Source organism: Sycon ciliatum, chromosome 11 (assembly GCF_964019385.1).
Source record: "Sycon ciliatum chromosome 11, ocSycCili1.1, whole genome shotgun sequence".
Taxonomy (NCBI): domain Eukaryota; kingdom Metazoa; phylum Porifera; class Calcarea; order Leucosolenida; family Sycettidae; genus Sycon; species Sycon ciliatum.
In genome coordinates this window covers 24,137,870-24,153,121 of record NC_088653.1, presented here as the reverse complement: position 1 = coordinate 24,153,121, position 15,252 = coordinate 24,137,870, and the positions used below count along the sequence as shown (strand labels likewise).

General features: G+C 50.2%; 1 protein-coding gene across 3 annotated transcripts in view; it reads right to left on the bottom strand.

Annotated features, from left to right (window-relative positions):
- Positions 1-1,476: 1,476 nt before the first annotated feature.
- LOC135827405 (ras-associated and pleckstrin homology domains-containing protein 1-like) overlaps positions 1,477-15,252 on the bottom strand; it is a 32,849-nt gene continuing 19,073 nt past the window's right edge. The window contains exons 16-24 of one of the 3 annotated variants that reach the window (XR_010555435.1): positions 9,061-9,159; positions 7,730-8,258; positions 6,160-7,296; positions 5,479-5,628; positions 4,503-4,805; positions 3,956-4,058; positions 3,207-3,300; positions 2,622-2,919; positions 1,477-2,588 (exon numbers count right to left, since the gene is read on the bottom strand). Coding sequence is in view for 1 of the 3 variants with exons in the window: in XM_065339897.1 (XP_065195969.1) it covers positions 2,782-2,919; positions 3,207-3,300; positions 3,956-4,058; positions 4,503-4,805; positions 5,479-5,628; positions 6,160-7,296; positions 7,730-8,258; positions 9,061-9,159 (2,553 nt within the window). In the remaining 2 variants the exon portion in view is untranslated. Of the gene's footprint in view, positions 2,920-3,206; positions 3,301-3,955; positions 4,059-4,502; positions 4,806-5,478; positions 5,629-6,159; positions 7,297-7,729; positions 8,259-9,060; positions 9,160-15,252 lie in introns of all 3 variants that reach the window. The other 2 variants (XR_010555436.1, XM_065339897.1) reach the window with 2 other exon arrangements.

Below are 15,252 nucleotides of genomic sequence, written 5' to 3'. Positions count from 1 at the left end.
CTCGTGCCAAATATGGAAAATTGCAATTGGTAATTTAGGTATGTTATCCTTGTCGTAGAAGCTTCCGGTTTTCGCCATTCTACCACTTACGACATACTCTAATGGATTCCGCAATAAAAAATGGGGGTGATTTTGGACCGGAGTTCCCCTTTAAGCGGGATTCACAGAACCTTTTTTGCGATGCGACGCGATCTGCGACGGACGCGGGCGATGCGAACTCGCGAAATACCATTCACAGAAGAAGTCAGTGATGCGACAACATCTTGCTGATTTGGCTACGTCACCATGATATTCGCGCGGTTTGATACAACTTGTACAAATTTTATAGGCAACTCTTGCACCTTTGTACAACTTTGCTGTAGAAAAGGTCAAAATCGTACGCCAAATCCCTTGTCGCATCGCATCGCAAAAGTTGAGCCAAGCTCAACTTCTGCGATAGCCTGCGATGGCCCAGTTGCGTCAGTTGCGTAGGGTCCGCGATGGTTGCGATTTGGGGATTTCCCGGTTTCGCGGCTGTCGCATCGCAAAAAAGCTTCTGTGAATCCCGCTTTACCTGGGACGTTCTTATTTTTTCTGCAATCTGGCTGCGTTCTTATAGCACGTTCTTAGAAACACTCCGTACTGGATCATAATGCATTCCACAAGCTGCCAGAAAACCAACACCGCCGTTCTTTGCTTTTAGGCTGTGGTGTTCTTAGAATTTCAGGCTGGACGTTCTTGGGCTCCGCGTTCTTCAGCGCGCGACTCTACTGTATTCAGAACTACTTGTACGTCATCATTTTCTGTGATAGCTCACATACCGTACGCCCTCGAATGCAAGCGACTTTGGGATTTGTCTGAGCACATTGCTCACACACTGCTCTTGTCTAGCTTGGTGAAGGTGAGTCCCAGGTCTCTCGAAGATTCTTCACTCCCAATCAGTTGGTGACGGCTATAGCTATACCGCTAGTGTGTAAAGTACTCCTTTCCGCATATCCTCTACATCCAAGGAGAAAGAAAAACTTGCAGACTTGAAGTGCCGCAGAGTTTTGATTTTACTGAAGAATATCCTGCAGAATAACCCTCTTTTCCCGGCGGAAATCAGAATTCTTGTCCGCGTTTTTACAAAGGGACCGCTTGCATGCAGCTGCACTTTTGGTAATCAGCAATAATTAAACAGTTCACACCAGGAAGTGGTAGACAATAGCGGTGTTTTAACGTCACTAGTCACTGGCGAAAACATCCCCCCTGCCCACGCCAACACCAGTGAACAGTAACAATAGCCAGGGAGTTGTACAGTCAGACCTCACCATAACCGCACACATCCGTTTTCGACAAATATATTCGCGGATAGGTGAGGGAACCGGATAATCGAACACACATACTGTATTTATCCGGATGGCGAGGTGTCCGGATAAAAGAGGACCGGATACGTGAGGTCTGACTGTCTAGTCACTCCTTGGCTTTCGTTACTGTTCTAGAATCTAGGTAATAAAATAATAATACTTGTAATAAACTGTACAAGCGGATACTAATTATTTACTGTGGCAGTGATATGAAGCAAAGCACAAAAAAAAGCTGGATGAACAAAATCAATACGATACGCATGCAAGAAGGTAGCTGGAACATCGTCGAAAGGACGATGCCAGGATCTGCAGCAAGAGGAAGGGCAGATCTTAAAAGTTAGAATTGAGGATTGACTGAATATTGCTCTTTTCTGAAATTGATTCCCGGCGTCACACCGTGTGGCTATGCCGAATAAAACCTTCATAATTCACCCGCTGTAGCCTTGGCGGGCGATGAGTAAAAACTGGATAGAGTCCGGGGGGGGGGGGCAGAGATAGTGTGGCTTTTACTTGGGATAGGTTCTGATTTGTTTTGTAAAATTTAATTTTTTTTATCTGTACGCTAGCTTCTCTAAGTCTGATCAAGAGGAGAGAACATGGAGACTTGAAGTGAAGCAAGCAAAAAACACACACGAGAAAAACGATGCAAAATAGCAAGCATAGTACAAGAGCCTCACAGGTGCGAGCATTAGTAAGGTTCTGTTTGTTTGTTTTTGATTTATTTTACAAACAAACCAACAAACAAGCAAGGTCAAGTGTTTCTAGGAGCATCACGGTGACTACAGCCAGCATCGCCATAGCAACGATGAGTACCGCTCGGTCGTGCTCCCGCGGCTCTTTCTGTGTGCCGAAAAGCTGCGAACGAATCGCTTTTCGGTCGTCATAGCGCAACCATTGGTTACCAGGGCTGCCACCATTCTCCACCTCAGTCATGTGACAGCAGCCACTTCGTACTTTTGAGGATGGCTATGACCAGGGAGTAGGTATTTTACTACTCCCTTTGCATTGTACAGTACTAACGTTGTATCAAGTAAGACACATAAGCTAACACTATGGGATGGTGAATGCGGATGTCTACTCTTTGAGCACTTACTGCAAACTAACACTATGACTAAAATTAGTCTCAAGCCCTCCTAGCATGGTAGGAAAGGGCGGCCACCACACAGATCCTGCCAGTTTTGGATGATCTGCGTGGTGCACCTTCCGGTTACAGGTGATTTGTGCAGTGTACCTTCCGGCTATGGATGATCTGTGCGGTGCCACCTTCCAGTTTTTGGATGATCTGCGCGGTGCCACCTTCCAGTTTTGGATGATCTGAGCGGTGTACCTTCCAGTTACAGGTGATTTGGGCAGTGTACCTTCCGGCTATGGATGATCTGTGCAGCGTGCATTCCAGATTTGGTTGCACTATGGTTGACTATGATCGGAAAGGCGGATAGCGAAGCAATGGGCGGACTCAAGCCCGGCTGACGTAGTAGGAGAGAGGGCACGGCAGACGGTGCGAGTTCTGGCGGAAGTGGTCGATGAGCATGGAGAGCGCGGGGAACCGTGGACTGTTATCTATGCCGTACGCCATGCTATGGCCGTCAGAGAACTGCACAGAGAGACACAGGCACATGACATGCACAAAATGCACATAAGCAAGACATAAAGCCAGACTGAGAGAACAGAGACAGCCGGCTTTGTGGTACTACTCCATCCTTGTGGTGTTGAGCACTCTAGGCAATCTGAGAACTCTCGCTATTGTGAGGAAGACATGCAAACAAGTAATACAGGTTGATATTAGAAACCCACGCCAACATGCACCCATACACACACACACACGCACGCACACACACTGGACCACCTCCAACAGCGGTGCCACACACACCTAGTACTTACACACTCAATGTGGAAGTTGTGGATGCGTCCGTGACCCATCATTGTCATCACGTAGCTGCCGGGTACCATAGAGCTCTCCCGTATCAAATAGAGCCTGCACACGACGACGGCAACAGCAACACAACAACAGAACTATGACAACAGCTGAGCAACGCAACAGTGTTGTAACTGCCTTTCTCTACCTGCTCCCAGTCCCGTGCCATCTCCACACTTATACAAAGGGACGGCGATAACTACATTTAGAAGACTGTTTATTGACACGACGACGAAACACAACTAGACATGACGAACTCAAGACGAAGACTGCTTTTCACACCACAGCAACACGCACATGCACAAACATGACGTACACACGACGTACGCAAAATAACGTACTACAACAGTACTGTAGCAAGAGGGAGCCATGTGTGTGTGTGTGTGTGTGCACGTGTGTGTGTGTGTGTGTACGTGTGTGTGTGTGTGCATGTGTGTGTGTGTGTGTGTGTAGGTGTGTGTAGGTGTGTGTGTGTGTGTGTGTGTGTGTGTGTGTGTGTGTGTGTGTGTGTGTGTGTGTGTGTGCAGGTGTGCGCATGCAGGTGTGCGCATGCATGTGTGTTTATGTGTGTTTATGTGTGTGTGTGTGTGTGTGTGTGTGTGTGTGTGTGTGTGTGTGTGTGTGTGTGTGCGCGCGCATGCATGCGTGCGAACGAGCGTGAGTGCGCACATGCTCGTGACGACGATGTGGTGTTCCATGTCCTACAGTCCCTTACCCGTTCTGGCCTCCTGCCCCCCGGAGCAGTGACTCTGCCTCGGCACGGGTCACCGGTCCGTGGAACCATGGCTCACTGGCGTGTGCCACTGCAGTGCTGTTCTCTGTATGCATGCACACACGCACACGACAAGAACACAAACAAACAAACAAACAAACAGAGCAAAGTTAGCCGGATCCGCGGCCGCATCACCTGACGTGTGTTGAGGAACACATCAGGCAAAGACAATCAAGAACACAAGACACACGATGAAAGTGAGTCTTGAAGGCTGCTGCTTCACTAGTACATGGTGATTGCTGTCATGCTAGCATTGCCGGTTTCCTTAGCAACACCAGCATTGCCGGCTTCCCGAGTGTGCACTGTCACATGACTATTTTAAATACCGTCTACAGTTGGTTGCCATAAGTAGGAATGCACTGTTCAACCCCCCCCCCCCCCCCAGACACACACATACACACACAAGACCATGATCAGGTGGCTCTGGCCATGTGTGGGGTGCTGTTTACGGTACAAATTACGTCATTGCGCAATCGGGGCTCACTCTGACCTTGGCGTGCCGTTGGCTGGTCGTAACCATGCGCGCCGACGGGCATGGGCTGCGCCTGGGCAAACGTGTGCTGGGCAAACGGCTGTGGGAGAGCGCTGGGACCGAACGACGAGAGCGACACGGGCGGCGGGGGCTGCCCTGGTGGTGGCATGCCGCCGCTGCTTCGAACGTCGCCGTGGTGACGGGCAGCCGATGCCGCGGCCGCCGATGGCATCGGCACGTTGGGTGCTGCCACGACGGGCGGTGGGGGATGCGATAGAGCGATGCCGCCACCACTCGTAGCAGCAGGAGCAGGAGCAGCACCTGGGACACGGCACCACCACAACACGCAAGGCAAACAACCAGTCATCACAAAGTTTACGTAAAGTGCCGGCAACTGAAATCCGACCCCCTGGGGCGGTGCACTCACATTGCAAACACCCAGCACTGGATTGTAACACTACCGAAATAGAGACCGCTAGAATGGTCGGTGCTGCATTCGAGCACGAAAGACCGGGGTCGGATTTCAGTTACCAGCACTGTGCATCTACCTGCACTATTCGTTCCCCCGGACTGGGACAATACTAAATTTGTTAAGTCCAGCACAGCCGGCGCAATACCGGGTACTGAAGTACATGCATTCAAGAGAAAGCAGGATTTTTCAATGCTGGTACAAATGCATGTGCGTCGCTGCCCAGCAAAAAAACAACAACTTGAGAAAGAAGAACACAATCTAACATATCACGACTCGACAGGAACTCCAACAGAACAGCGGTTTTGGATCATGAAACCACCAGAGCATCGACATCGACAACAACACATGCACAATCACGCATACTTGGAACGCGCACGCATATTAGGAACAACCACGCATATTCGGGAAAAAATCGCGCATATTTGGAAAAAATCTCAAATATTTGGAAAAAATCACGCAAAATTAGGAAAAAATCACGCATATTTGGAACAATGACGCATATTCTAGAAGCAAGGAGCTTACCGCCGGAGCTGCTTAGTACGGTTCCCTGCTTTCTGGGCACAATCGGCGGACTGGCCGCTGCACTGGCTGCTGCCGGTGCTAATTGTGGACTTCGGCGTTCCGTCGTCATGACAGCAGCAGCAGTGCCTGTCGCATTGCTTCCGATGTGGTCTGAAAAGGAGAGGCGAAAAACACTGTCCTCAGTGATCACCCCATGATGTAGCATAGAATGCCTCCTGGTCTCTGTAGACAGGTGGTCTTTCAATACAGGTTGAAATGTATGGTCTAGGTCCCCGAATAGCTGATCTCTGAAGACAGGCGGTAAGGCAGGTGGTCTTTCAATACAGGTTGGAATGTATGTGGCAGCATGGTTTGGGTCCCCGAATAACTAGTCTCTGAAGACAGGTGGTCTTTCAATACAGGTTTAAATGTATGGTCTGGGTCCCCGAATAGCTGATCTCTGAAGACAGGCGGTAAGGCAGGTGGTCTTTCAATACAGGTTGGAATGTATGTGGCAGCATGGTTTGGGTCCCCGAAAAACTAGTCTCTGAAGACAGGTGGTCTTTCAATACAGGTTGGAATGTATGTGGCAGCATGGTTTGGGTCCCCGAAAAACTAGTCTCTGAAGACAGGTGGTCTTTCAATACAGGTTGAAATGTAAGGAACAAGCGCCGAAACAAGCATGTACTGTATTCAACTTACCGTGGGCAGAGTGTGATTGGCTCATGCTGTGAGACATGCCTGCTCCTGTTGCTGGCAGAGACGGAGACCCTCGACTTGCTAGTAGTGGAGGTGGTGGCTGCTGTTGTTGTTGTTGTGTTGGGTGTATCGCCGGTGGACGGTGATGGTGAGATGGGATCGAGGAGGGTGGCGGCTGTGGCAGTGGAGTGCTGCTGCTGCCGGCATCGTTGTTTCCGGCGCGTAGCTGGGAGGGTGGCAATGGCGACGCTGCTGTTTCTTGTGCGTACGCTGCTTGGGATGCATGTTGCTGCTGGTGTTGCGCGGCGGGAGCAGCTTGCCGCAGCGCTTGCGGCGGCGATGGTTGTTGTCTGGGCAGCTGGTGCATTGGCGACGTGTCCTGTTGATGCGTCTGTTGAGTGCTGTTCTGCGAGGTGGGGGTCGGCATTGGCGGACGTCGCCCGATGACGCCGACCAGCGCGTGGCTACGCTGCTTGATGGACATTGTCGAAACACCACCACCACCACCGACAGCACCGCCACCGCCGTCTGCAGACAACATCGCTGCCGCCGTCATGCCGTTATCGGCGTGTTGTGCTGCTGCTACTGGTGCTGGTGCTGCTGTCCCCATACTGGGCAACGCTGCCGGGGCCCTCTGTGCAGCATGCGGTGACGGGGATGCTTGCTTACGCGGTGGCGGCGGGGTACGCAGGGCAGCATTGCTGGTCGGCGACGGCTTTGGCGCAGCGTCGGGCCGCTTTTTCGGCACAATCGGCGGCGGTTTGGCAGCGCTTGGCGGGGGTGCGGCCACCGCCGCCGCTTCCGAGAGAGCTTCGACCGGTGGCGGAGGGGGCAGGTCGGGAGAATCGCGATTCATGGTGCCATTACTGCTGGCTGCATAGCTGAAGTGTGATGACTGTATGTCGGAGGTTGTCATCGGCGGCGGTGGGGGTGGCAACGTCGACGAAACATTGCTAAATTGTACGCCGCCACCGCCGTGCCGCTCTGCCAGAGGTGCTGCTTGACTCGTGTCCAGCGATGAGGACGACGCTGATTTAGTCGGTCCACGTATGTCTGCTGCTGGTGGTGGCGGTGGTGGCTGTGCAGTTGCTGACAATCCTGGGACTGGCATGGCAGGCCGAGAGTCGTACGGCGTCGCATCTGTACACACACAATGGAAAGCAATAATCGTATTCTATAGAGGATAGCATCCAAGCTTGAAGCTACCAACAATACATAGTATACCAGCATGGAACGGCAACAAATGTTGGCATTCACACCATGATGGTTTGTGGCTATCTTGTAAACAAGAAAAGTGGTAACAACTAACAAGCCGGAGCGAGGTGGCAACTTGCCCAAATATGGATCAAGCATGTTCTCCTCCCCCCCCCCCCCCCATCGGGAAAATTTGTAAAATGTTCATTCAGTAGCACTGTCCATGTTCAGGGGTACTGGGAGAGCATTGCTGGCCGCCTCAAGCCAAGGTCCTTGGATCCAGTTCCGGTGGTGACAGGCAATTTTTCTTCAGACCCCCCCCCCCCCCCCATTTTCATTCCCTCAAACTACCCAACATGTGAATGGGTGCACAGCATACCTTCCCAATATTCTGCAGTGCTGTCATCGGGGAACTGGGACAGTGATGATGTCACCGATCGTGTTGATGACGTCATCGTCAAGGATGCCGGTGCAGGTGGTAGGCTGGCTGAGATGAGCTTGGGCTGAGTGGGCGGCAGCTCCTCCGCACCGCCACCACCGTCGATTTCACTCGCACCACCCTCGTTTCCTGTCGTCGTACCGGGACTGCTTTCGTGCAGCATGCTGTCAGCAGACTGCTTTGGCGTTGGATAGACGAACTCGTCCTGCCCAATCGATGCTGCCGTGCTGGTGGACTGTGCCGAACCCGGATTGCTCGTCTGTTCGTGTGCATCTGCGGCGATGTTCTGCTGCCGTGCGTCAACGTCATTGTCCGAGCGCTTGATCGGTATTAGACGGATGGTGCCACCGCGCGATAGAGGGGGCGAGCGGAGTTCACTGTTGGACGAACTAGGGCTGCTGAACATTCGGTTAATGACCATCTGCCGTCGCTGGTACAGCTCATAATCTTCACGTAGCTTCAGGCCGTACTGAGACGACAGGACAGGGCAGGGCAGGACAGGACAGGGCAGGACAGGGCAGGGTAGGGCAGGGCAGGACGCGGGCAGGGCAGGACAGGGCAGGACACGGGCAGGGCAGGACACGGGCACAACACAGAGCACGAAAAAAACTAGAGTTAAACCTGTTTTCGAAGCAGTTTCGGGCAGTCATCTCCATACAGGGAAGTGTATCATTATGGGGCAGGTGTCTCCTTACAGGGAAAGGTTCTCCTCGCAGGGAATATGTATTATTATAGGGGATACGTGTGCTTATAGGGGATATGTATGCTTATAGGGGACATGCATGCTTATAGGGGACATGTGTGCTTATAGGGAACATGTGTGCTTATAGGGGACATGTGTGCTTACAGGGGACATGTGTGCTGATAGCCTATAGGGGCATGTGCGCTTATAGGGGACGTGTGCTTATAGGGACATGAGTGCTTATAGGGGACGTGTGCTTATACGTGTGCTTATAGGGATATTAGTGCTTATAGGGGACACGAGTGCTTAGAGGGACATGTGTGCTTATAGGGGACATGTATGCCTACAGGGGATATGTGTGTTATACGGGACATGAGTGTTTATAAGTTAGGGGACATGTGTGCTTATAGGCGACATGAGTGCTTATAGGGGACATGTGTGCTTATAGGGTCTTGTAATACATCGTCTTCCAAATGTAGTCATCTCGTCGTCTTGTCTGAATGTGTAGATGGCACGGGGCTGGGAGCAGGTAAAGACAGTCCAGATACAGTAGTGGCATCATGGAACGCAAAACTGAGTTCATTGTTACCTTGGCACAGCGCATGGCGGCCTTCCAGCTCAGCAAGTCCGTGCGTGACTCAAAAGCAATGCACTTCAGCATGCCGTTAGCACATGCACCGGTTTCAGGCTGTGGTAGTGACGAAGAAGAAGAAGAAGAAGAGAGAGAGAGAGAGAGAGAGAGAGAGAGAGAGAGAGAGAGAGAGAGAGTGTGTGTGTGTGTGTGTGTGAGAGAGAGAGAAAAAGAGAGAGAGAGAGGGGCTAAATCAAGGGCTTTTCGAGAAACACGAAAATACATACGGGCAAGAAAAACGCTTGAAAAGCAACACACACAGCCGACCATACTCCAGCCCATGATTATGCCAGCACATGCTTCTCCTAAGTTATAGGACTATTTCCCTTAACCCTTTGGAGTCCATGGTTCGATTTCGAACCATGGGCATTTTATATGCATGTGGGCGAAGTCAAACTTTCGGTTCTCAGCCAAATCTTGACCAAATTCAACAATCGAAGGGTCTAGATGGTAGTGAAAACTCTCAGCTATCGCCTCGAACTGGTCCGAAGTCTCTGTGATGAAGTTTGAGTAAGCGGCGAGCGATCAAACATTTCGAATTTTCTGCGCTGCGTGCTGCGGGTCACCAGTGCGTGAAAAAAAGGGATTTTCCCAGCTTCATGGCAGGCCCGGCGCGGCGCGAAGTCACGGCAAGGTAAGCTTCTACTCGAAAAAATTTGAACAGTTCCGAGCTGGATTTAGTGAAATGGCTACAGGAGACCGATTTCGTCTCAGATCTGGAGCTGGACTCGCGTTTGGGGCGCGTTGTGGCGGACAATGAACAGTGCTCTTGGCGAGTTTGGGCTCATTGTATTTCCCTCATCAAGAGCTTTCCAACGAGCCCAAGGTCTTCAAAATCGGTGAAGTAGAACCAAAGTTATGTTGGAAATGGAGTGCGCATTTTCGTGACTGCCACAAATTCTGCGGAAGCAAAAAGTTACGGACTCCAAAGGGTTAAAATAGGATAAGACCCTCTATGATAAGGCCTCTTCCTGTTGTAAGTCCATACATAAAGTCCATATTTTATTTATGCGGAAGTCCATATTCAGATAATCATTATGTACACGTTGACCCTTTATTTAGAAGAGCGATCCTTTCAGCTTTTCTATTATTGTTGATGACAGTATGAACCTGAGCATTGCATATACACATCTTCTATCTTCTATGTTGAGCTTTTATTAGTTTGGGGCACATCATGGGGCAAATTATGTGTGCAACGACATTATCCACATGTCCTTTGCGTCTCTGTTGCTTTTCACTGCTTTTATTTGAAATTCTCTTTCTTTGCTGAGTTGCAACTCTTTTGTTTTCCCTCTCCTTCCTGCTATTTTTCGCCGTGGTTGGCTCACTCACTCTCTTAATATTGGTCGGTGCTTCCACCGAGTCTTGAGATGTTGTAATAAATATAAATATTATAACTCCAGCCCGGGGCTGGAGGGAGCGGGCCAGCCCGCCGAGGGTGTTTACATGTTCCCGTGTCGACACCGTAATAATACAACTCCTCTGTATACTGGCCCTGGCTAGTCTGTTTGTATGTGCTTTTTCCGGCCCGCCTAGCCGGGATCTTGGGTGCCTCGGGGAGGGATCCCGCCTCGCCGGGCCAGCCCACTTGACATGTAAACGCACAACAGGTTTTGTATGGATGTGTGTAACGCTATAAGCCCGAGATCTCGGTTACAGGCGGGCCAGGCTGGAGCTGCGCATATAATCCCCCCTTAGAAGACCCCCCCCCCCCCCCCAGACTCTTGGATAGGCACTATAATTTAGATGCTGTGGTTGGGTAATTGAAGACAGACCCCAACGCATCCGGAGAGACTGGAGCGCGCATGTGATGCGCACCGCCAACCAGCACGAAGCCAAAATAACATCACTGGTCGCCAAAAACACACCAGTATGATTGTGTGTTATAAGATACTACCATGGCCGGGGCCGTGTAGTGTTCATGCCACCGAGAGAGCGACAATGCTGGGTGCTGGGATGCTGGGATAGCAGAAATCCAATCGCCAATCACAATCACTGGCTGCCAAAAACACATCAGTATGTGTATGATTGCCATGGACTGGGCCATGAAGTGTTCATGCCACCGAGAGATAGCGTGGGGCGGAAGCACTGGCTGGTTGGCAAAGAGGAGAATTTCATGGTTCATGCCACACAGAGATATCGTGAGACGGAAGCACTGGCTGGTTGGCAAAGAGGGGAATTTCATGGCACGTCATGCCACCGAGAGATAGCGTGAGACAAAAGCACTGACTGGTTGGCAAAGAGGGAGATTTCATGGCACGTCATCGCCATGCAGATGTAGGATGCAACACACGAGGTTTTCAAACACATTGTGGAACAATGTAACCAGGACAGTTTCACAGTTGCTGCGCTACTTCAGCATGCATAGACCACAGTCAAGTCGAGGCACCCAGATATCCAGCATGCTTACATCAGAAGCGACAACGCTGGGTGATACCATTCGGCCCAGCTGATCACTCTCATAACAGGAATCCAAGCGCCAATCACAGCAAACCGCCGATACGACTTCAGTGAAGCTCATTCGGGCAAGGACCTTTGCGATCGGTGCATTGCAACGGTCAAGTCCCACAAACGAAGGTACATCGATAAGAATCACAACGTTACAAATGCGTTCGAGTTCTACGCAACCATCAGAAGTAACAGCCGAGTTTCCAATGTGTCACCAGCCATCGTTGAAGTTCACAGGGGCACCCGCGGAGATCCAGCGCCAAAACTGACTGGCGTACACGACCTTTCAAACTGTGAGTTTGGTCAGCCAGCAGGGACATTGTTTGTGACTTGTCTGTTTGTTTGTTTGTTTATTTTACTTGGTACATTAACAAACGGTGAACTGGACCCACTAACATAAAGGCGAATGTGGAAGGCAAGAAGCAAAGGAGGAACATTGATGGCATGGGGTGAATACAGTGGTGGTTTAGGAAAGATGATCACTCCTGTTAAACCAGCACAATTGCCAAACACAGCATTGGTGTGATCGCTGAAGACTTTACTCCACCTTTCAGTCAACCACCGGCGCCAGCAGCAGCAGCAACACACATAAAGCGAAAGCCACACTCAGCTTTGTTTGTTGCCATCCGGGATGTCTGTCAGCATTCTCCACCTTGGTGGAACTGAGCAATCATATGAATATTGGCCAACACATTTCCCCGGGAGGCGGCAGTGAACGCTTGGAAGACATCGGAATAAAGCTATTTGTCCGTCAGCTGTCAGGCTTTGGTCAATCGATCTCTCTCATGTCTCGACTTGGCCACGAAGTTCATGCCACCGAGATATAGCGTGAGATGGAAGCACTGACTGTTTGGCAAAGAGGGGAATTTCATGGCACGTCATGGCCATGCAGATGTTGGATACAACACACAAGGTTTTCATACACATTGTGGAACAATGTACCCAGGACAGTTTCACAGTTGCTGCGCTACTTCAGCATGCGGCATAGACCACAGTCAAGTCGAGGCACTCAGGTATCCAGCATGCTTACATCAGAAGCGACAATGCTGGGTGATATCATTCGTCCTAGCTGCTCACTCTCATACCAGGAATCCAAGCGCCAGTCACAGCAAACCGCCGATATGACTTCAGTGAAGCTCAGTCAGGCAAGGACCATTGCGATCGGTGCATTGCAACAGTCAAGTCCCATATACGAAGGTACACCGATGAGAATCACAATATGACAAATGCGTTTGAGTTATACGCGACCATCAGAAGTATGGGTGGAGTTGCCAATGTGTCACCAGCCATCGTTGAAGTTCACAGGGGTGCCCGCCGAGATCCATCACCAAAACTGACTGGCGTACGCGACCTTTCAAACTGTGAGTTTGGTCAGGCAGCAGGGACATTGTTTGTCTGTCTGTTTGTTTGTTTGTTTGTTTGTTTGTGTTTATTTTACTTGGTGCATTAACCGGTGAACTGGGCCCACTAACATAAAGGCGAATATGGACGGAAAGAAGCAAAGGAGGAACATTGATGGCATGGGGAGCATACAGTGTTGGTTTAGGGAAGATCATTCCTTTTCAAACCAGCACAATTGCCAAACACAGCATTGGCGATCGCTGAAGACTTTACTCCACCTTTCAGTCAACCACAGGCACCAGCAACAACACATGAAGCGAAAGCCACACTCAGCTTCGTTTGTTGCCATCCGGGATGTCTGTCAGCATTCTCCACCTTGGCGGAACTGAGCAATCACATGAATATTGGCCAACACATTTCCCTGGGAGGCGGCAGTGAGTGCTTGGAAGACATTGGAATAAAGCTACTCGTCCCTAAGCTGTCAGGCTTTGATCAATCGATCTCTCTCATGTGTCCAATCCAAAACAACGCCGTTGTCGGAAACCTCGACTGGTGACTTCGGTGACTTCACTACCACAGTCGCGGTTCGTTAAAACCACTAGTACCAAGGGTTTTCCACAATACTCTCACTGAGAAGCACTAGCCGCCAACAACACATCAGTCCACGTGTGGTTACCATGGAATTGGCCATGAAGTGTTCATGCCACCGAGATATAGCGTGAGACGGAAGCACTGGCTGGTTGGCAAAGAGGGGACTTTCATGACACGTCATGGCCATGCAGATGTAGGATGCAACACACGAGGTTTTCATACACATTGTGGAACAATGTAACCAGGACAGTTTCACAGTTGCTGCGCTACTTCAGCATGCATAGACCACAGTCAAGTCGAGGTACCCAGATATCCAGCATGCTTACATCAGAAGCGACAACACTGGGTGCTACCATTTGGCCCAGCTGATCACTCTCATAGCAGGAATCCAAGCGCCAATCACAGCCCACCGCCGCCGATATGACTTCAGAGAAGCTCAGTCGGGCAAGGACCTTTGCGATCGGTGCAGTGCAACGGTCAAGTCCCACAAACGAAGGTACATCGATGAGAATCACAATGTTACAAATGCGTTCGAGTTCTACGCGGCCATCAGAAGTAACGATGGAGTTGGCAATGTTTCACCAGCCATCGCTGAAGTTCACAGAGGTGCCCGCCGAGATACATCAACAAAACTGACTGGCGTACGCGACCTTTCAAACTGTGAGTTTGGTCAGGCAGCAGGGACATTGTTTGTTTGTTTGTTTGTTCATTCGTTCGTTTGTTTTTATTTTACTTGGTACATTAACCGGTGAACTGGGCCCACTAACATACAGGCGAATATGGAAGGAAAGAAGCAAAGGAGGAACATTGATGGCATGGGGTTTGCTGTCGCCATCGCGTCGCCATTATTTATATCCATGGTTACGTGGTGGTATGACTCATCGATGCATCATGCGCATGATCATTCTTATTTTCTACTCGTACACTTCGATATGCATGCACGCACATGCACACTGATGTACACGTACACGTAAGCCAATGCATGCACGCGAGCACGTTTTGCTGATGACAGCGATTTGGCGATCGTTGTTGTTGTTGTTGCTTTCTGGTTGATTTGAGAGTATGGTTGAAACCAATAAGTAAATACAGTCTTCTAGTTGTCTCCACGAAAAGGCCAGGAAATCGCGCTACAACAGGGGTCTCAAGACCGCGTAGTTTTTAGTTGTGGTCGATAATTTCACAGGGAGCATACAGTGTTGGTTTAGGGAAGATCATTCCTTTTCAAACCAGCACAATTGCCAAACACAGCATTGGCGATCGTTGAAGACTTTACTCCACCTTCCAGTCAACCACCGGCGCCAGCAGCAGCAACACATATAAAGCGAAAGCCACACTCAGCTTTGTTTGTTGCCATCCGGGATGTCTGTCAGCATTCTCCACCTTGGCGGAACTGAGCAATCACATGAATATTGGCCAACACATTTCTTCGGGAGGCGGCAGTGAGCGCTTGGAAGACATTGGAATAAAGCTACTCGTCCCTGAGCTGTCAGGCTTTGATCAATCGATCTCTCTCATGTGTCCAATCCAAAACAACGCCGTTGACGGAAACCTCGACTGGTACATGGCGAGTTTCGCCGACTTCCCTCCCACAGCCGCGGTTCGTAAACTACTAGTAACAAGGGTCTTCCAAAATACTCTCACCAAGAAGTAGAAGAGAATTTGGTATTAGTTCACACCATTGGACCACTCTTAGATCTTTTTTTCTTATTTCTTTCTTCTTCTCTCCCACTTTTTTTCACACCTCACCTTTACTTTGCACTATCTTCTAGA